This window comes from Sorex araneus, chromosome 2 (assembly GCF_027595985.1).
Source record: "Sorex araneus isolate mSorAra2 chromosome 2, mSorAra2.pri, whole genome shotgun sequence".
In the NCBI taxonomy this organism is placed as follows: Eukaryota; Metazoa; Chordata; class Mammalia; order Eulipotyphla; family Soricidae; genus Sorex; species Sorex araneus.
Genome location: NC_073303.1, coordinates 242,878,693 through 242,901,686, shown reverse-complemented (window position 1 = coordinate 242,901,686; position 22,994 = coordinate 242,878,693). Strand labels below are relative to the sequence as shown.

At 47.3% G+C, this 22,994-nt stretch overlaps 1 protein-coding gene across 1 annotated transcript; it reads right to left on the bottom strand.

The window, feature by feature from the left end:
- Nucleotides 1-3,289: 3,289 nt before the first annotated feature.
- LOC101548154 (zinc finger protein 420-like) lies at nucleotides 3,290-21,478 on the bottom strand. Its single transcript, XM_055128323.1, has 6 exons — nucleotides 20,587-21,478; nucleotides 12,215-12,297; nucleotides 10,817-10,943; nucleotides 9,497-9,577; nucleotides 8,165-8,235; nucleotides 3,290-6,512 (listed from the first exon to the last, which is right to left on the bottom strand). The coding sequence occupies exons 1-6, from the start codon at nucleotides 20,675-20,677 to the stop codon at nucleotides 4,356-4,358; spliced, it is 2,610 nt and encodes an 869-aa protein (XP_054984298.1). The 5' UTR covers nucleotides 20,678-21,478; the 3' UTR covers nucleotides 3,290-4,355.
- Between the last annotated feature and the right edge of the window lie 1,516 nt (nucleotides 21,479-22,994).

The following is a 22,994-nucleotide window of genomic DNA, read 5'->3' as shown; positions in this document are numbered from 1 at the left end:
ACATCACAAAGAAAAAGGAACCGGCTTCCGTGATGTCACCTGAACTTCCGGTCGGATCCTTAAAGGGCCAGGCTCCAAATATTACTGTCTAGGAATTTTCCGACTCAAGAAGGTTAATTATTTTCCGATTGCGGGAGGAGGATCAGGTAACGGGGACATCTGGAGGTTGCAAGTTCTGGATAGATGAAGAGTGAGGGACAGAACAGATGGCATACGAAACAAAAACTCTTCCTATTTACTGAGGGGATAAAAATCACAAAGATGGGGCTGAAGCAATAGCATAGCAGGTAAGGCATTTGCCTTGCACGTGGCCCACCCAGGTTCGATTCCCAGCATCCCATATAGTCCTGCCAGGAGTAATTCCTGAGTGCATGAGCCAGGAGTAACCCCTGTGCATTGCTGGGTGTGACCCAAAAAGAAAAAAAAAATCACAAAGATTCCTTTGCAAACACCTGCTAGGACATGCCCCAGCCCTGAACCACCAACTCCTTCCCCTCCAAAATTGTTTAGAAATCACAAGGCGTTGATATTCAGATATTCATGATGTTTTGGTTTTTTTTTTGGGGGGGGTGTAGTGCTGAGGACTTATTCTTGACTCTGTGCTCAGCAATCACTTTGGACTGGGCTCAGGGAACCCTCTGGCGTGGATGGAGCCTGGGTCAGCTATTCGAGCTGGACTATTTCTCTGAGCCCCGTGATTGTTTACATCACACTGAATTTCCAGTTGCTGGAGCAGTTTCAATTGTTCATGTTCTCACAGTTACAGGGTGCGGTAGAAACTAAATGAATCACATGGACCAGAATGAGGCTCAGGGATTGGTGATGAGTGGGGAAGTATTGTACATATAAGCCAATATTCCTCTGTGTGTATGTATCTCTGTGTGTTCACAGCCATTGGTGATCCCAAGCTACTTATCTTTGTACTCTGTAACTCTTCAAACAGTGCTCAAGATCAACAGTATAGTGAATTTGGCCACAATTTAACATGGATCAGCCACAAGAACAGTATGTCCCTTCACCGCTATGCAGCTGAGTAGTCTTTCATCGTTTCATAGTAGAAGGATTATCCAGCTAGAATTAAATTCTTCAATATTTGAACCAGTGGGGAAGAACAATTGTTCAGCAGGTGTGCAGGACAAAGTTTCTTTTTCAGAAATGCTGAGCAATCGTTGGCTATGATGATTTGATGTGTGTTATAGTAAGAACATGAAGTTTAGTTAGTTAGGAAATTTACTTTTTTAGTTAGAGGAGTTATCCCATAAGTATATGGAATTTCCTGTAACTGCACCACTACGGTGCAGCCAGTCACGGAGTGCAAATAGGAACAATGGGTTGGGATCCCCAAAAGTGAAGTGGTTAAAGATCAAGAGTTGATTGCCATGGTAATCTCTTTTTCTCATTTCTATAATTATGACTGCATCACTATGCTTACATAAATTTACTGGGCAGCAGGACATGGGTCTGGTGAAGTTAAACTAATTTTTTTGATGCTTGTGAAAATAACAGGTGCACCAGCATGTGGTTTTTCCTAACCAACGGCCTGTGCTTCTGCTGGGAGGCTGCTGCTATGCCTAGCAGGACAGCCCGCCAGCTGGGGTGAATACACTCCTCCAAATTTTATTCTCTTGATGTCATCAGTGCTCATTTGATTGCAATCCCAGAACTTCTGGGGGCTTTTCTGGAATTTGACGATGTGGAGACCCAGCACAACATTCCCTGGGCATGACCACAGAGGTTCTTTAAATGACAACTTTGCCATTGCTTTGGTCAAACCTCTGCCTGGTTGCCCAATGTGTTGGCAGAACTTAGGGCCCAAAATCTTAGATTTGGCTCTCAGAAGGCTTCTATCCCTCACCAGGGAGTTGCTGGCAATCTTCTTGCTATGTCTGTAAGTCACTACCTGGGACTGTGTCAAAGGCTGGATGCAGCACTACTGCCCTGATCAGGGCCAGGGCGACTCATTGAATGGACCACAAGGACCATTTAAAAGATCTCAGGGACTGGAGTGATACTACAATGGGGAGGGTGTTTGCTTTGCACAATGGCCGACCCAGGTTCAATCCCCAGCATGCCATATAGTCCCCCAAGCACTGCCAGGAGTAATTCCTGAACGCAGAGCCAGGAGTAAGCCCTGAGCATCGATGGGTATGACCCAAAAAGCAAAATAAAAAAAAAAAAGTCTCAGGACAAGCGCATTACTCTCGGGGTCAATGAGTTTTTTGTTCTTTTTTGTTTTCTTGGTTTTATTTGGTTGTATTTATTTGGGAAGGGAACACACAAAGCAGTGCTCAGGGATGATTCCTCATGTAGCTCTGTGGTGTGTTGGATATGGAGTTCAGGTTTCCATCTCGTACAAAGCAAGCAAGTGTCTTTCCCACTACACTATCACTAGGGTCCACAAACCAGTTCTTTGAAATAATTACCACTTGTGCTTACTTTCTATAGAAGAAAAATAATCAGTTTTTATTTTTTAATTGATATGAAAAACAATAGAATTTCTTTAGGTTTTCAACTTACTGATTTCAGCACCCAGTGAGGCTAAAGGGCCCTCTTTTCTCAGCTCTAGGCAATAGATTTTCTCCCTATGGTATCCAGGGACCATAGATTTGATGGCAGGGATGGAAGCTGACCCCCACATTTCAAGTCACATGTTTGGTCCACTGTGCTATTCCTCCAGATTATATTTTGAATATGTGAATCTTATCAGCTAACTCATGTTCATTTACCCTGTTCCCAGATCAAATTGCAGCAATGCCAAATCCTGAACCAGTGGTTTGAGGTCTGAAATCAATCACGATAAGCAAGAGTTAGTCCAATGGCACCTGGTTGAATAGGCCGAGCAGGTGGAGGACATCTCTATGGTCTCACACTTCACACGGGCCCACAGCAAAGGGAAGATCCTTTGAAAGGATCACTGTGAGGAGCTGGGCAATCCCTACACTTATTTTATTACATATATTTTATATCACACACGGTGATATTCAGGGAATCATATGGGATGCTGGGGATCAAACCCGGATCAGTCATGTGCAAGGAAAGAGTCCTTCAGCTGCACTATTGCTGTGGCCCAAACTAGATTGTTATGGGCACAGCCATATTCTGTATAAACATGAAGATGAAAGAATATTTCCTAGTGGCTCAGAAAGAGAACAGCAGGTAGACCATCTACCTTGCTAAGGGTGACAGGCTGATTTCAAAGCACTGCCAAAAATCATCCCTGAGAACCGCCAGCAATAACCCCTCATTAGTATCAGAGCCCAAAACAAAACATAAATACATTTTTTTATAATACATTTTTTTAAAATGTCAAAGTAATAGTATTTATTCAGCCATTGATTGGTGACTGAAGCAGGCATGAACTCTGCATTACTTTAAAAAAATATATAGTTCTCATAAATTTGTTCACACTAATTGTTTACATTCAATATTTCAACACCAATCCCACCACCATTGCACCTTTACATCACCATTACAATGAATCTTACAACCACTACAGCCTGCCCCTTTTGCAGATGCTAAATTATTTTGTATTGCTTGCCATCAATATTAGGAGATGTCCTGCAATTATAAGTTTTGTGAAATATTTGGGCTCCGGAGGCATATCTGTGATGTGCTGCTCTCTTCCGAGATTTACCATTTGTGAGTCTCTAAATCCTGGCAGTGAATGCACTTAATTGGCACCCAGACGCAGTTCTTTGGCATGATGCCAGGGAATCGGTTGGGAAATTGGTTGGGCAGGGAGATGGGGAGAGGTCGCCTGTCCCTGACTTCGTGAAGCCTGGAGTTTTCAGTCACTAGTCCTGCATACTTGGGTTTTTCAGCGGGTTCATCCTTATGAGTGGGAAGCTTGGAACAAGCCTGTGAAGGTCAGTCATGAGCATGGCAGTGACTAGGTTCTGGAGGTTTGCGGCTGCCGGGGTTTATCTGGGCAGGCGGAAGGACACATGCACCCCTCTGAGATGCCCCGGTGAAAGCAGCCTGGTGCGGGGTGGGGAGACTTCTCTGCAGTGTGCTGCTCTCCTCGGACATTCATTTGAGTCTCTGAATTCATGACAATCAATTACTTAAATGGCCTGTTTTTGATATCTTTTGAAATTTATTTATGAGTATCTGAAGTAAGGCTGATAAATGAGCTTATAAGGCTGAGCCAGAGGGGATTTGCGGGCCTGGCTTTAATATCCCTAACTTTTGGCCTTTTAATTTCTCAGAAAACATGGTCCCAAGTTGTTGAGGTCCAGACAGAGGCAGAGTGACAATTCTGGGACATCAGAAAGTCTGAAGGAAACATCAGGTGGCTGATGCATTCACCATGCAAGTACAGTTTGACCGGCTGGGGGGCAGTGTATCCCCTCAAGTCATCTTTTATGAATTTTAAGATGTTTACTAAGGCTTGAGGAGAACACAAAGGCCTTCCCACACTCTTTACATACATAAGATTTAACTCCTGTGTGCACTTTCATATGCTTAGTAAGGTCTGAGCGCAGAGTGAAGGCTTTCCCACAGGTCTGACATTGATGAGGTTTCTCTCCACTATGAATTTTCATATGTGTATTCAGATTCCGAATTTCAGAGAAGGCCTTCCCGCATTCCTTACAGATATAAGGTTTCTCTCCAGTATGAACTCTCCTATGACTATGAAGGCTTGAGGAATAACGATATGCCTTCCCACATTCCTCACACACAAAAGGTTTCTCTCCAGTATGAAGTCTCTGATGCTCATGAAGGCTGGAACTGGTAATAAATGCCTTCCCACATTCCTTACATTTATACGGTTTCTCTCCAGTGTGAATTCTCATGTGTACTGTAAGCAGTGAGGATTTAATAAATGTCTTCCCACACTCCTGACATACATACAGATTCGCTCCAGTATGAGATTTTCTATGCATAATAAAATAGGTGGGTCGAGTGAAGACCTTTCCACATTCCTTACATTTATAAAGTTTACCTTGAATATGAGTTTCCTGATGCAGAATAAGGCCTGAGTACGTAGTGAAGGCCTTCCCACATGTCTGACATAGATGAGGTTTCTCTTCATTATGAATTTTCCTGTGTTGAGTTAGAGAACTCTTTTGAATGAAAGCCTTGCCACAGTCCTTACAAACATAAGGCTTCTCCCCAGCATGAATTTTCCTATGAAAACGAAGACTTGCAGAACAATAATATGCCTTCCCACATTCCTCACATACAAAAGGTTTCTCTGCAGTGTGAATTCTCCTATGTCGAAGAAGGCTGTAAGTGTTAATGAAGGCCTCCCCACATTCCTTACAACTATACGGTTTCTCTCCAGTGTGAACTCTCCTATGTTCAGTAAGTCCTGTAGACCGACGAAAGGCCTTCCCACAGTCCTGACATATATAAGGCTTCTCTCCACTGTGAGTTCTCATATGCACAGTCAGGGCTGAGGAGTGAATGAAGGCCTTTCCACATGTCTGACATTTATGAGGTTTCTCTCCAGTATGAATTTTTCTGTGTACAGAGAGGTAAGCAAAAACAGCAAAGGCCTTCCCGCATTCCTTACAGGTATGAGGTTTCTCTTTATTATGACTCTCCCTGTGTCTAATAAGGCGTGAGGGGTAGCTGAAAGCTTTCCCACAGACCTCACATATATATGACTTCTGTCCTGTGTGAATTTTCCCATGACTCAAAAGGTTTGAGTAATGAGCAAAGGCCTTCCCACATTTCTTACATATATACAATTTCTGTTCAATGTGCATTTTTTTGTGTATGAAATAGTTTGAGTAATAGGTAAAAGCCTTCCCACAGTCCTTACACGAATAAGATTTGTCCCGAAAGTGAATTTTCCGATGCGCAGAAAGGCTTGAGAAGTGAAGAAAGGCCTTTCCACAGTCGGTGCATAAATAAGGTCTCTCTTCACTATGAGTGTTCCCGTGTAAACTGAGGCTTGAGGGTTGGGTAAAGGCCTTCCCATACTCTTTACATATATATGGTTTCTCTACAGTATGAACTGTCCTCTGTATTATAGGGTGTGAGGAATGATTGAAGGCCTGCTCACACTCTTTCCAAGTACCCGGCTTCTCTCCTGTGTGGACGTTCAGAGGGACAAGCTGGGGTGACACTTGACTCAATGTTTGTCTTTGCTGTTGACATTCCTGGGGATTCTGTCCACTGTAGGTTTCTATGGAAACCTCATGATGCCCAGAACATGGGAAGGCTCCACCACACTCCTCACACTTGGATGGGTTCTGTTCATGGTGACTCTGTTTGTGGTCCTGTTGGCATGAGGGACTCGCTATAAACAGTGCTCCTCTCTCACAGTCCCAGAAATGTCGCACTGGGGGGGTTTGTGTCCATGGATTGAGCAAAACATACTCAGAGGAGTTTTTCCCAGATGAGGGCTTCATCGGAGCTAGGAAGATCTCTCCATTCTGATCACCGTCAGAATAACTTCCAACTGTCTCAGCATCCCCATGGGGCTGAAGGCAGGATTGCTCACTTGAGACTTTGTCCCAGTGTGCACGGTCGGAGACATCCCATCGGGGCTGGCTGCTTTCCTGTAGAACAGGAGAGAAGGATTGCAATTACTGCTCTAGTCGTTAAAAGTCTCTATGTCTAAAGAAATCAATACCTGCAAGTTGGTTTCTAACATTTTCACCACATAAATGCAATTCCCGACGTGGATGGCTTTTCCTGGATATGACCTAATGTATTTGCAAGATGAATGCACAAAATAAAAGAATGCAGGCCATTAAGCTGTATAAATTATTTTTTAACTCAATGAATAGATTGCTTAAATGGAAGTAAGACTCTCTGAAAACACTGAATTACTAGTTTTGAGCAAAAAATAATATCCCCAAGTCTGGGCTGGGTTAACTTAGTGAGGAGACATGATGGATGTGTGAAGGCAATGCTGCATCCCTACAGAGCCGAAACAGACCATGCGTGCCACTGAAAACATCTCACAACAAGCACAGGATCAGATTTTTTTTCTTTTTGTTTTATATTTTGTATTTATTTTGTAGGTGGCCACACTAAGGGGTACTCAGGAATCACTGTATCACTGTGGTAGATTTCTGGGGACATTTTAAGTGCTGGGCATGAAGTCCAGTTTCCCCTCCTGTGCAAAAACGAGTGCCCTTCCCACTGTATCATAACGAGGGCCGACAAACCAGTTCTTTTTAACTTTTTTTTTTTTTCAATTTGGGTCACACCGGCGATGCTCAGGGCTTACTCCTGGTTCTGCACTCAGGAATTACTCCTGGCAGTGCTCGGGGGACCATATGAGATGCTGGGAATTGAACGCGGGTCGGCTGCGTGCAAGGCAAACGCCCTACCCGCTGTGCTATTGCTCCAGCCCCCAAAACCAGTTCTTTTTAACAAGAGCCCTATTCTTCTTTCTGATCAAAAGAGATCATATTTCTTCAATATAAAAACAGGTCTGGGCCCAGAGGGCATTTGCCTTGAATGCAGCCGACCCGGCTTGGGTCCCCCGCATCCTGTATGGTACCCAAAACAATGACAGGATTCATTCCTGAGTGCAGAGGCAGGAGTAACCCCTGAGCATCTCAGAGTGTGACCCAAAAAACAAAAAACAAAACCAAACCAAAAAAGCGAAGAGGTTTGTGGAAGTGATAGTACAGTGGGAAGAACATTTGCTTTGCATGTGATGGACATCAACTTTTATCCCTGGCATAGAACATGATCCACAGTGCACTGCCAACAGTAATTTCTTAGTGCAGACACAAGTGATAACCCTTGGTATTGCCTGGTAAGACCCAAAAAGCAATAACAAGAAGAAAAAGAAGGAGAATTTCTTTAAGTTTTAAAATAATAAGGTTAGCACTTAGGGGCTGGAGCGATAGCACAGCGGGTAGGGCGTTTGCCTTGCACGCAGCCAACCCGGGTTCGATTCCTAGCATCCCATATGGCCCCCCGAGCACCGCCAGGAGTAATTCCTGAGTGCAGAGACAGGAGTAACCCCTGAGCATCACCGGGTATGACCCCAAAACAAGACAAACAAAAAGTTTAGCACCGAGTGGGGCTAAGGGCCCTCTACTCCCAGCATCAGACTCCAAATTTTCTCCCTGAGATTCCCAGGCACCATATATGTGGTGGCAGGGCTATAGCCCAGATTCCCAACTCTCAAGTCACATACTCGGTCCACTGACTTACTCAGGCAACATAATAATATTTATATTAAACTTACCAGCTCACTCGTATTCAGTGATCCCAAATCAAATTGCAGCCATGCCACATCCTGAAGCTGTGGTTTGAAATCTGAAACCAATCACAATATGCGATGGAAGAATTTGTTAAATGGAATATAGCTGAATGAGGCTAAGCAGGTGGAGTACATCTCTATGGTTCTCACAGTCCAAACAGGCCCATAGCAAAGGAAAGGTCCTTGGAGGGATAGCCATGAGCAACCTATCAATCCCCAAACTAATTTGAGGGTTTTGTTTTTCTACCACACTGAGTGAGGCTCTAGGGACCATATGGGATGCCAGGGATTCAACCTGGGTCAGCCAGTGCAAGGCAATAACCCTCCTTGTGTTCAAAATCTCCAACTCAGGGCTGGAGTGATAGCATGGTGGGTAGGGCATTTGCCTTGCACTCAGCTAACCTGGATTCGATTCCCAGCATCCCATATGGTCCCCTGAGCACTGCCAGGGGTAATTTCTGAGTGCAGAGCCAGGAGGAACCCCTGAGTATCGCTGGGTGTGACCAGAAAGCAAAAAAAAAAATCTCCAACTCAATTAGCTTTTTATGAGCTACCTCATAACCTATTTCAACATAAAAACAAAATATATTTAAATTTTTTTTGCTTTTTTTTTTTTTAGGGGCACACCGGGTGATGCTCAGGGGTCACCCGTTTCTGCACTCAGGAATTACTCATGGCGGTGGTTGGGGGACCATATGGGATCCTGGGAATCGAACACGTGTCGGCCGTGTGCAAGGCAAACGTCCTAACAACTGTGCTATCGCTCCAGCCCCCGAGATATTTTGTAGTGGTCAGAGAGAGAACAGCACAGAGGAATCTGCATTCTATGAGGTTGATGAGCCCATCTCTGAGTACTGTCCTGAGATGCGCCAGGAATAACTGCTGAGCATCACAGGTCCCAACGACCAAAGAATAATAAGATTCCTAGGATACTCAAAAACCATGCTAACGATCCGAGGGCAAAGGGAAGCATGACAGACAGTGCAGGGGGCGGGGGGGCCAGGTGGAAAGGGCACTCGACATTGCCAGTGGCACATCCAGCTGGTAAGGCAGACACATGCCCGAGGGCCAGAAAGCCCATGGACTATTCTACATGCCTGACAGATGAGAGGAGTAATGAAAAACCCAAGAAAGCAAAGTGCAGGGTCAATCTGTGATGGACGGTCCAAGGGAGTGAAGGGCATCTTGAGAGCTGCACAGAAGTCTGGATCCAGGAGCCTGAGGCCCCCCTGGGTCAGCAGTGTGATTCACGTGCCTTGGGGGACTCTCACACTGCCCAGGGAGGGCCCGAGCCAGGGAGGGTCCTCAGATACTCACCTGCACACACGCCTCTCCTCCCTGGCCTCAGGATTTCTCCTTCCAACCAGGTTATCAGTTCAGGCTTCACCCCGGAATGCCCTGCCGTCACAGACATGGAAGCACGGGTTAGTGACAAGGAAAAGGCGACAGGCCAATCCAACTTGCTCCAAATAAAACCAGGAAAATAAAATGTCAAGAACAGAATTTCCATGTGCTCCAGATTGGTCGTTATCAGAGACATGAGACCCGCATTTCAATTTAAGACAGAAAGTGAGTCATATTGAAGTTTCCCAAGAACCACTGGGGTGACCTCAAGCACTGAGCAGCTCTGTTGCATGAGGCCCTAAGAAAGAAATGAACTTGTGGCAGAAGTGATAGTTTAGCAGGGCGGGCACGTGCCTGACACACACTTACAGATTCGATCCCTGGCATCCATATGGTCACAGAGCACTGCCAGGAGAAATTCCTGATATATACCCAGGAGTAATCTCTGAGCTCTGTCGGGTGCAGCAATCAAGCAAACAAAATCAAAACAAAACAAAAAGAATAATGAAGTTGCAGGCCTGGTGCTATATAGCAGAGATAGAAAGGCACCAGCTGTAGGCTGCTGTGGCACTGTAACACTGTCGTACTGTTATTCATCGATTTGCTCGAGTGGGCGCCAGTAACAACTCCATTGTGAGACTTGTTGTTACTGTTTTTAGCATATTGAATACGCCACGGGTAGCTTGCCAGGCTCTGTCGTGCATGTGCAGGTGGGATACAATGGGAGGCTGGCCGGGCTCTCTGAGAGAGACTTGGGTTGGCTGCGTGGAAGGCCAACACCCTACCTGCTGTGCTACCGGCTCCTGCCATAAACTGCTGTGGGGTTAAATTCACAGCATCCCCTGTGCCCCTGAACAATGTCAGGAGTGATCCTTCAGCAGAGAGGCTGGCTGAATGTGGACTTTAGCCCTCTACAAAACCCAAAGGAAAACCAAAACAAACACAGAGTGAAGGGTAAAACAGGAAGTCAATGAACCAGCAATAGAAAGAACAATTTAGAGGAACTGGAGTGAAAGCACAGCACGTAGATGGCTCCCCTTGCATGTGGCCGAACCGGGTCAATCCCCTGCATCCCATATAGACTCCAGAGCCCATCAAGAGTGATCTCTGAGAACAAGGTAAAGCATAACCACTGGCATTGCCAGGTGTGGCCCATAACAAAAAGAGCAAAACAGACAGCACCAAGAGAAACAGCCACCTGCGTGACTGTCCCATCTTGAACACACAGCCTGGGTCCATCCCCAGGAGGTTGTGGGTATCTGTCCCAGCATGGTCAGCCTATGGGGCTCTCACCGACAGCCTGCAGGTGCTGGTAGGTCTCCAGCATCACATCTCTGTAGAGCTTTCTCTGAGAGGTATCCAAGCACATCCACTCCTCAGGTGTGAAGCTCACAGCCACGTCTGGGAAGGTCAAAGCATCCTGATCCGACACACAGAGGGGACGAGAGTTAGGGTCAGGCCCCACTCTGTTCCCTGAGCTGTGAGAATGGGAACCCCAGGGACCCAGAGGGCTCAGGGTCTCTTCAAGAGGAGGAACCAGCTTCACAGCCTCCTGGGTGATTGGCCTAATAAGTCACTCTAAGGCAGCTGGATTGGTAAACTGTGATGACGCTATACTAGAAGCTTTCTAGAGGCACCAGCCTTGCACACAGACATCCCAGGACCAATCCCAGCACCACTGGTCCAGTGAGGACTGCAGAGAGTTAAGAACGGAGCACACATGCACCAGGTCTCAAAAAGCAAAACTGGTTGGGCCCAAAACAACCCTTGCATCCCATACTCCATGATCACCACAGATGAGAAGGGGACACTCAACTTCCAGTGAATGACTCAAAGCTGTGTGTGGACATAGGTGCCTGGAGAATTCTAACTCAGTTAAGGACGTTCCAAATAACTCTCGAAGCATGTAAATGAGTTTTGACATCGAACACTTCCGCCAGCCCCAGAGATCCTTTGCTCCGTATCCCTGGGACAGGGTCATGCCCAGAACTGTGCACACAGCAGGGAGTGAATGGAAGACTGTGTGACTGAGCAGGTGAGGATCTCAAGAACAAAATAGGGGAAACCCATGACCTGGCACACTGAGTCACTGTAGCTGCCCGGGTGCAAATGGGACCTACACATGCCATAGCCCCTGATGCCTGTCAGGTGTGAATCCACAGCACAGAGCCAAGTTTAAGCCCTGGGCGTGTCCACTGCGGCAGAAAAATTAATACAAAAGGAAACAAAGCAGAAGATGCAGTAACAGAACAGCTGGACTGGGGACAGTGGGCACAGGCTAGAGATCCCCACCGTCCGATATGGTCCCCCAAGCACTGTCAGGTGCAACGCCAGAGTGGAGAGCCAGGAAGAACCCGAGAATTACTGGTGTGACCCGCCCATCCCCTAATAACAAAGAGAAAAAAAATACCCTCAAAAAGTCAGCCATGGATCCCCTAACCCTGTAGGGTCCCCCAGCCTGGCAGGAAGATTCTTGAGCACTGACTGGGAGTAATCCTTGACTACCCCTAACATGGCCCAAACCCAAATCTATAACACAAACAAGGGGAAAGAGACCTCAAACAGCAGAGTCCAATGCTCTGACCAGGAGCCATGTCCCAAGGCTTCCTGCTAAAACAACTGGGACAAATGGCCCTGGAAACTTTTGCGCCGCTGTCACTACATCGTGTCATCTTGTCACTCTCCTCTTACCTGGGGACAGTTTGTCAGAGTGCGTGTTACCATTGTGTCCAGCCTGTTATTTCGAAGATTGGCAGGAGGCTCCATGCAAAGACCTGGAGGAGAAGACAGGGCTGTGAGACCAGAAAGGAGCACAACCCCCCAAACAGGACCCTGACCGGAAGTCCCAGCTTTGGAGCTGAAAATGTCCTGACCCGAAAAACCCGTGGTTACCGACTCACAGACCCAGTGAGACACACACTGTCAGATGCACCTTCGCCTCCGAGGGTCACAGTTCCCGGTGTGGAACCAGGTTGCCTGTCACTCTCAGGGAAGGCAAGGCAAGCAGCTGACCTGTCCTGGCTCTCAGGTCCCTTGGATCATACTACCTGAAAATGCTATGAAGAAATCTAGTGGAACAGATGAAAATTAGGTCCAAGGCACATTGAGGAGGGCATTTGGCTTCACATGGCTGTCCCTGGTTGGCTCCCCCACATCCCATAGAGTCCCCGAGCCCAGCAGGAGAAGTTTCTGAGTGCATAGTCAGGAGTAAGCCCAGAGAACTGCTGAGTGGGACCCCAAAATGAAACAAAACAGAAACACCCAAATAAAAATGTGAGTGGTTTACTGTTGGATAACACTGGGTTGTTCTTGCTGCTCCTGCAGGGAGCTTAAGGTTTATTGAGCAACTCCCACAACAGTGCAACTGAGGCACACCCATTTTCACCAGGCACTAATAATCCTAAACTGCTTTTTTCATTCCTTATGTCATTTGTATGGTTTATTTAGCAATGTCCTTTTTGTCTAGACACAGGAAGACAGTTGATGCTATGCTATGTAACATGGGAGTTAATTGACTCCAAAATAACATTTACTCCTGGGCATCCGTTTTTACTTGACTTAAGCCTCAGCTACCCTTAGTTCCTAGCGCCCCAAGAGCAGGGTCCAGACAAGGGACTGATGGATCCAGGGCAAGCTATGAGCTACCCTGGCATCAAAATGGGCCAGGCCAAGCGTCATGATACTTAACTATAAGTTAAGAGCATGGTCATGGACAAACTTTGTCATGACCCCAAAAGAAGTAACTGAATAAGGACCCTGCTGGGGTTAGTAAAGACTTAGGTGGCCTGAGGTCTTGTGGCCTGGAATATGTAGTGAGATGTCCCCAGGAAGAGCCAAACTTAAAGCTTGATATACCTCTTACTATGCTCATACAAAATGACATTGCTAGAAATATTATAAGAAGTAAATTTACTAAAAAAAAAAAAAAAAAGTAAATTTACTTTAACTGTTTAAATGGATTACTAGCTGAGGAAAGAAAAAGCAACACACCCTGCATGGAATCCCGCCCTTACAGGAGATCTCCTAGTAATCTGGATTAATCAGTTTAGATGAGATTTTGTTTTGTTTTGCTTTTCGGATCACACCTGGCAATGCACAGGGGTTACTCCTGGCTCTGCACTCAAGAATTACTCCTGGCGGTGCTCAGGGGACCATAGGGGGACCATATGGGATGCTGAGAATCGGGTCAGCCACGTGCAAGGCAAATGCCCTACCCGCTGTGCTATTGCTCCAGCCCCACTAGATGAGATTTTGTCCTTGACTTAAGTCTCCTGAAGGAGTGGCCTTTACCGCTGTTATTATGATAATGTTCAACCCCACCTTTGTATCCCAACTCTGTATCACTGTAACACTGTCATCCTGTTGCTCATTGATTTGCTCCAGTGGGTACCAGTAATGTCTCCATTGTGAGAATTGTTACAGTTTTTGGTATATTGAATTATGCACGGGTAGCTTGCCAGGCCCTACTGTGCAGGTGGGATACTCTTGTAGCTTGCCAGGCTCTCCGAGAGGGACGTAAGAATCAAACCCGGGTTGGCCGCGTGCAAGGCAAACGCCTTACCCACTGTGCTATCGCTCCAGCCCCACTCTATATAATTCCTATATAACTATGCTGTAAGGGGTGGGGCACAGAGAACACTTTGGAACTAGAAGAGGCAGAAGACTTAAGAAGACTTAGAGGACTTGAGAGAAGAGATGAAAACTTGGGGAGACAGAAGACAACGAGAGTAAAGGATGCTTGGAGGACTTGCCTGGGATGGGAGATGCGGGCTGATAGTAGACTATAGAGAGAACATGATGGCCACTTATTACCTGTATTGCAAACCATAACACCCAAAAGGAGATAGTAAAAGGGAGTGTGCGTGCCACGGCGAGGATGGGGGGTGGGTGGCGGGAAGGATACTGGGAACACTGGTGGTGGAGAATGGGCACTGGTGGAGGGATGGGTACTTGACCATTGTATGACTGACACATAATAAAGTGTATAAGTCTGTAATTGTATCCCACGGTGTTTCATTAAAAAATAGGAAAAAAAAAGAGACACTTAGAGAGAAGACTTAAGATAGATGACAATGTGAGGGGGAAAAGAAGACTTCGGAGAAGAAGAGACTTGTGGCAAAGATTTATGGCTGACAAGACTTGTGCTGCAGAGAAACTTGTAAGGAGGTAGACTGGACTCTGGGAAGGAGATGCTGAGAAGGAGGTAGCGAATACTAGACGTTGAAGACTACATGTTAGGTACGAGAAGGTTGAGACGAGGAGAATTGAGACTTTGAAGACTTTGGGGTCTGTAAGGAGACTAGGATGATGGAACTCTGATTACCGGGACTACGGCCAAAACGATGACTACAACCGCGCTGTTAGAAGAGAGATCAGGTGACGCTGGGGAGGAGAGAAAAATTAACTGACTGCTGTGACCAGCCTGGGGCTTGGTACCTGTTTTGCCATTTCCCTCGCCAGTCCTTAGCCCACTGTCTGGCCTGGGGAGGTGGCTCTCGGTCCCCCAAACGCCATCGCCGTGTCTTGCCTGCACAGGCCCACCACAATCTTTTATCTTTTATGGCAACTTACATGTACTTACTAGGAAAAAAAACAGCTAATTTCACAACCATCTGAACTTAACCAGCATAAAAGTTGTTTGATGATGGCCTCAGAGAATGCACAGAGCATGGGGTGCTTGCCAGGCACACACGTGAGCTGGGTTCAATCCCCATCACCCCACAAGGTCCCCAGCCTTGCAGGAAGTGATGAACCAACCAGGAGTAACCACTGAGCATTGCTGAGTGTGGCCTAAATAAAAAAACAAATTGATGAATAGGGCCTGGAACTGTAGTAAGGTAGAGTATTGGTTTACAGTCGGCTGACCTGGTTCAATCCCCGGCAATCCCACGGGGTATCAGTAAGGAAATCCAATTAAAAAAGAAGGGTTTGTTTAGAAGTCAACACCCTGCCATCAGGTTTTGTAGGATGCGGGTTTGGATTTTGGGGCCACAAGTGGCAGAATTTGGGGCTTATTCCTTGTGGTGCTTGGGGGACTCTGTGTGATTGGTACAAGCTGGGTGCTTGCAGGCCATGCTGCACTCCTGGCCTATCTCTGACTCCAGGAATTCAAATTCTACATAAATCCTATGAATTTGTGAGAAGGACACAGAATCGCATACAAGGGGCAGGGATAAGGCCCAGCTGGCACCTGCTGATTCCTGCTGTGACCCTGAGGCAGAAGCACAGGCTGCAATTGAGGGGTCTGGAGGGCTCTGAGAGAGGCCAGTGGGCAATAATTTGCTATGCAAGATGCAGCCTCAACTTCACACCCTGAATCCCCAAGGAGCACTGCTGGATTCGGCTGAAACCCCCATCTCTCCCCCTCTCTCTCCCTCGAAATAAAGGCAAAGAGGAAATTATGTGCCAACTGCAGAGGTGTGAAATCCAGCAGTATATTCCAGGGGCTGTTCTTTGGTTTGATTTTATTTTGGTGCCAAACCCGGCGATGCTCAGAGCTTATAGGTCAGGTTTTCACAGATTTTAAGATTTAACTCCTCTTGCTACCTGACTTTGTTTAAGAAAAATTAGGGGGAAAAATTACACTTGGCACAAAAGAAATCTTCATGTGAAAGTCCATAGTTTGGCTCAAAGCCTCCAACTCCTTCATTTCCTTCTGACAGCCTCTTGTTGAAAGTATTCCAGAAGGTTCACATTTAAGGACTTCCAATGAAGGTATGAGCAGAGGGGCAGGAGAGAGCACACCACACTGCGTGGACAAGGCCATGGAAACCTGGGGGCCTTCCCTGGTACCCACTGTCCACTGGTCTCCTGAACACAGAGCAGCAAGTGGCTCTCAAGCACTGCCAAGTGTGGCCCCAAATCCCACCCCATCTGCTCCCCGAATAGTGAGATAGACCCAGGGAGAGGAGCTCAAAGGGTTGAGCACCTGCTTTACCGGTGTAGGACGCGGCATCTTAGAGATACATGGACAATGGGGATGGGGCAGAGTCTCTGACCATCTCCAAGTTTGCAGCAAAAGGGCAACACAAATAATAATAAAAAAGGGGAGAGCTAAGAGAGATACACACAACCCCCCAAAGAAGTAATTCAAAGAATGCTCATGTATCAAGACAAATACTGGAGACTTCATTTTGGGGGGGGGGCCTAAGGGATGTTGGCCAAACCTGCCAGCGTATGCATGTGTCCAACCCACTGCACTACTGCCCCAATGCTTTATTAAAAAAAAAAAAAAAGTGTTGGGGGCCTGGAGCAATAGCACATCCAGTAGGGCGTTTGCCTTGCACACGGCAGACCCGGGTTTGATTCACAGCATCTCATATGAGCCCCTGAGCACCATCAGGAGTAATTTCTGAGTGCAGAGCCAGAAGTAAATCTTGTGTATTGCCGGGTATGACCCAAAAAACAAAAAACAACAAAAAAAGAAGTGTTGATTTTTGTTGTCGTTGTTTGGGGCCACACCTGGCAATACTCAAGAGTTACTATGGGGCGTCCGGGATCAAACCCTGGTTGGTCACGAGCAAAGCAAATGCTCTACTGTATGTACTATCACTCTAACCCTTTATTTATTATTAAAATTTTTTTTTCTGTTTTTGGTACACTCCTGCAATGCTCACGGGGCCCTATGGGAGGCCGGGAATCAAACCTGGGTCAGCTTTGAGCAATAAAGGGCTCTCCAGGGGCGGTTTGGCCTAGGGCCCACCCAAGAGTCCTCGGCAGCCAGTTGCTCCCACAATCCAAAATCATTGCCATACCCCTGGGACTGGATCCATAGCATAGCAGGTAGGGCGTTTGCCTTGCACGCAGCCAACCCGGGTCCAATTCCTCCGTCCTTCTCAGAGAGCCCGGCAAGCTACCCATGGCATACTCGATATGCCAAAAACAAGTCTCACAATGGAGACATTACTGGTGCCTGCTCGAGCAAATCAATGAACAACAGGAAGACAGTGCTACCCTGTCCTACCCCTGGCCTATCTCCACTGTCTCAGGACCAACCTCACCAAGATATAATCTGTTCAGTCATGCACGGGTCGAACAGATATAATCTGTTGAAAATTCTGGTATGCGGGTTTTGTGACTGAAATCTCTAGGCTTTCTCAGAGTTGGGGTGGGCTACCGCCCTCCACTTCCCAATTCTCATGGAAGCACGGCAGTCACCCTCACGAACCAACTCCAGTGCCACCCTGTAAGCTCTACTACCGGCCTTACTTCAGAGACCCATAAGTAAACCTCGTAAGAGATCAAAAGCCGCAGTTAATCTTGGACCCGTGCATGGCTGAGCTGAACAGACTGGGGTAAATTGCAGGTTGACCTGCAACACTCCCGACAGCCACTTTCTTCCATAATCCAAAATCACCGCCATACTCGTGGCCTGACTCCACCGTCTCAGGATGGACCTCGCCAAGATATAATCTGCTAAAAATTTTGGTATGCAGGTTTTGTGAGTGAAATCTCCAGGCTTTCTTGGGGTTGGGATAGGTTAACTCCCCCACCTCCCTGCATTTCTGGAAGCCTCAGCAGTCACTTCCACAGCCCAAAACTACCACCCAATTGAAAAGCTACTCCAGCCTTACTGTTCTGATAAAAATACTGAATGCCCTGAACAAACACCACGACCACTTAGCAACTGTATTGCAAACCATAATGCATAAAAGGAAAAGGAAGGACTGGAGCGATAGTACAGCAGGTAGGGTGTTTGCCTTGCACGAGGCCGACCCAGTTTTGATTCCCAGCATCTCATAGTGTCCCCCAAGCACAGCCAGGAGTGGATTCCTGAGTGCAGAGCCAGGAGTCAGCCCTGAGCATTGCCGGGTATGACCCAAAAAGCCAAAAACAAACAAACAAACAAACAAAAAACACCAAAAAAAAAAAAAAAAGGAAAAGGAGAGAGAGAGAACAAGAAGGAAAGTGCCTCCCATAGAGGAAGGCTAGGGGTAGGGGACTCGGATTTCGGGGATGGTGGTGGGAAAGGGGGGACACTGGTGGTAGGAGGTGTGCACTGGTGGAAGGAAGGGGGCTGGATCACTGTATGAGTGAAACCCAATTATGAACAGTTTTGAAATGATCTATGTCATGGATATCCAGTTAAAATTTTTTTTTAAAAAAAGCAATGTGGAGTTCTTGTCCAGCTCAATCAGCTTAATCGATGGCTGAATAAATAGCAGTATACATAAAAATAAATAAATAAATAAATAAATAAATAAACATAAGGCCGTCCAGGCTGTACTACTTACTGCTAGGGCCCCTAGTGAGACATTTAACACAGCACAGCTGGTCCCTGGAAACCCCTTTACTGCCAAGTACTCATCCTAACAGCAGGAGGCGCCCCTGACCTAAGATAGATGGACAGTGAGGGTGATGTTCTGGAACCTGACAGGTGAAACAAATTCTTTGGTGGAAAGATCATATAGGGCTAGCAAGGTGAGAAAAGCTGATATGGTGCTTTTCTTTCAAGCTGTCTTTCTGGTTTAATTTATGACAGTACATAAGGACCACCCCCAGGACTGCCAAGAACGAACGAAGCCTGACCTCAGTACCAAGAGTAAGCCCTGAGCACAAAGGCTGTTTCCCCAAAACTACAACTTCAAAATAATAAAAGTAAATAAAATTATTTCCTGTGCATAGGAACTGGATTGCCGTCATCCACATGGTTCCAAGAGCACTGCCAAGAGTGAATCCTGAGTGCAGAAGTAACCATAAGCATTGTCAAGTGTGACCCCCCAAAGAAACTAAAAATTAATTAATTTAAATAAATCAATAAAGTTGTGGTAGCCATGGTGATCATAGATTATTTATGGGAGGGCTTGGGGCACACCCTGGAGGTGCTCTGGCTACCTACAATAAGATTGCACACTTGGACTCCAGACCCCCTGTGGCCCAACACAGCCCAGAGTCCTGAGCCCTCTGGCATCTCCGAATCTCCCAGGACTTCCAGAACCTACTGGTTGCACCGGGAACAGGTGAGAGTCAAAAGGTTCGGCCAGAAACTTCTGATTCCCAAGCACATGAAGAATGCGCCCCCACTGTCCCCCACGGGGCAGGAGGGTAGTCCAATGGGAGGGCATTTGCCTTGCACAAATCTTGCACTCGCCTGAACCGGATTGTGCCCCGGCATCTGATAGGGTCCTCTGAGCACTGGTAGGAGATCCCCAAGTGTAGAGCCAGGAGTGACTCAGAGAGAACACAGCAGGATGAACACCTTGGCAGCCAGCGAGGGGGAGGGGGAGGAGGAAGAAGAGGGAGAGAGAGGGAGAAGGGGGGAAGGGGAAGAGGGAGAGACAGAGAGGGAGGGAGGGAAGGGGAAGAAGGGGGAGAGGGAGAGAGAGGGAGAGAGAGGGAGAGAGAGAGAGAGAGAGAGAGAGAGAGAGAGAGAGAGAGAGAGAGAGAGAGAGAGAGAGAGAGAGAGAGAGAGAGAGAGAGAGAGAGAGAGAGAGAGAGAGAGAGAGAGAGAGAGAGAGAGAGAGAGAGAGAGAGAGAGAGAGGAGAGAGAGAGACTCCCAGGGCCCTTTGATGAGGGAAACCTCAGGAATCAAAGGCGGCCAGCAACGGGCCGGCCTGGGGACATTCCCGGGACGATCCTCCCACCCCCACCCGTGACCGCCCCGGGGGCTCCGAGTGTCCCTCTCACACTGCGGTGACCGCACCCCACGCGGCCCCTCAGATCTGCCTGTGCGCTGGGGGCGCGCGCCTGGCGGTCGGGGACCCTGTGGGCGCGGGGGATGGAGCCGCGCCGGCGCGCGCAAGGCCAGCGCCAGCCCCGCGGGACTAGCGCCGCCGCTTAGGCGTCCCTTGAAACAAATTCTCTTTAACAAAAAACTCCCTTGTTTCCTCAAACCCTCTGAATAAATAAACTCGTTCCTCAGGCTAGCTAGGTGCGTCCCGATCTGGGGCCGCCACCCCTGGCGACCATCCCGGAGCGACCCGGCCACTCACAAGGCGGAGACCGAGGAGGTTCGGGGCGCTCGGAGCGACCACTCGGCGCGACCCCTCGGCGGCCGTCGAAGAAGACGGCCTTCCGGGACCCCCCCCCGACCCTCCTCGGTACCCCGATCCCCGCTCCTCACCTTCGGTAAGAAATGTGGATGACTGGCACTTCCGCCTCAAACGGGAAAATCCAGAGGGAAAAGGACCCGGATTCCGTGACGTCACCAGCATTTGCGGTCAAAGCCTTAAAGGGCCAGGCCCCAAGTATTCCTCACCAGGTATTTTCTGCTTCAGGAAAGTTAATTATTTTCCCATTTCTGGGGTAGAAATAGGTGACCCGGACATTGGGGGGTCGCCAGGTCTGGATAGAAGAAAAGTGAGGGACAGAACAGATGACATATAGAATAGAAACTCTTTTTACTGAGGGATAAAAATCACGAAGATTCCTTTGCTAACACCTGCCAGGACACGCACTGGCCCCCGGACCACCAACTTTCTCCCCCGCAAAAGTTTATCAGAAATCACTGGGCGTTGACATTAAGATATTCATGATGTTCATGATGTTCTGTGTCATTCATTGTTTTTTGAGGCGAAGTCCAGTAGTGCTGAAGACTCATTCCTGACTGTTCAGCAATCACTTGGGACTGAACTCAGGGAACCCTCTGGGGTGCTAAGGATGGAAACTGGGTCAGCTACTTCCCCGCTGGACTATCTCTCTTAACCGCCTGATTGTTTACATCGCATTGAACTTCCAGTTGCTGGAGTAGCTTCAACTCTTCATCTTCTCAGTTACAGGAGTGAGCTAAAAACTAAGTCACGTGGACTAGAATGGGATTAGTGATGCATGAATAAATACTCTACATGTAAGCAATATTTCTGTGTGTGTATGCTCCTAGCCATTGGTTCTCTCAAACTACTTACATCTCTGTGCTCAGCAACTCTTCAAACAGTGCTCAAGCTCAACAGTGCACTGAATTTGACCGCAATCTAACATGGATCAGCCACACGAACAGAAGGTCCCTTCACTGCCATACAGCTGAGGAGTCTTTACGAAGTTTAGTCGTAGATGGATTATGCAGCTAGAATTAATTCTTCAAAATATGAACCAGTGGGGAAGAACAATTGTTCAGTAAGTGTGCAGGAGAAAGTCACTTTTTCAGAAATGTTGACTAATCATTGGCTATGATGATTTGATGTTTGTTACAGTAATAATATGAACTTGGGGCTGGAGTGATAGCACAGCGGATAGGGCGTTTGCCTTGCAAGCGGCCAACCCAGGTTCGATTCCCAGCATCCCATATGATACCCAGACACTGCCAGGAGTAATTCCTGAGTGCATGAGCCAGGAGTAACCCCTGTGCAACGCCGGGTGTGATCCAAAAAGAAAAAGAAAAGAATATGAACTGTAGTTAGTTTAGAGGTTTACTTTCTTAGTTACCAGAGCTATTCCATGAGTACACTGAATTTCCTATAACTGCTCCACTAGGGTACAGCCAGTCATGAAGTGCAAATAGGAACAGTGGGTTAAGATCCCCAAAAGTGAGGTGGTTAAAGATCAATAGTTGATTACTTTGGTAATCTCTTTTTCTTGTTTCTGCAATTATGCTTGCATCACTATGTTTACATAAATTTACTGGGCAGCAGACCACGAGCCTGGTGAAGTTAAACTAATTTTGTGGGTGCTTATGAAAATGACAGGTGTGCCAGAATGTGGTTTTTCCTAACCAACAGCCTGTGCTTCTGCTGGGAGGTTGCTGCTATGCCTAGCAGGACAGCCCACCAGCTGGGGTGAATACACTCCTGCAAATTTTATTCTTTTCTTTTTTTTTTTTGCTTTTTGGGTCACACTCAGCGATGCTCAGGGGTCACTCCTGGCTCTACACTCAGGAATTACCCCTGGCCGTGCTCAGGGGACCAAATGGGATGCTGGGAATCGAACCCGGGTCGGTCTTGTGCAAGGCAAATGCCCTACCAACTGTGCTATCACTCCAGACCCAAATTTTATTCTTTTGATGTCATCAGCAGTCATATGATTGTGATCTCACAACTTTAGGGGTTTGTCTGGAATTTAACGGTGTGGCGACCCAGTACCCCATTCCATGGGGAAGGCCACAGAGGTTCTTCAAAGGACCACTTTGCCTTTGCTTTGTTCAAACCTTTGCCTGCAGGCCCAGGCTGTCAGCAGAACTGATGGCCAAAATCTTAGATTTGGTTCTCAGGAGTCCTCTGTTCCTAACCAGGAAGTCAGCTGACAAACTTCTCTCTGGGCCTATAAGTCACTATCTGGGACTAGGTGAAAGACTGGGCTCAGCGCTACTGCCCCATCAGGCCTGGGGCTGAGACATCTCCATGGACAACTGGGGCCATTTAAAATAGCGCAAGCGCATTACTCTTAAGAACAGTGAGGTATTTGTTCTTTTTTTTGTTTTCTTGGTTGTATTTATTTGGGGATAAGAGCTCCCACACCTTCACCAGCTCGTCGATGTGCCACAGGCCCGCCTCCTCCGAGAAGTTCCCATGGGTGAGCCCTGGCGGGCTTCTGTGGGGA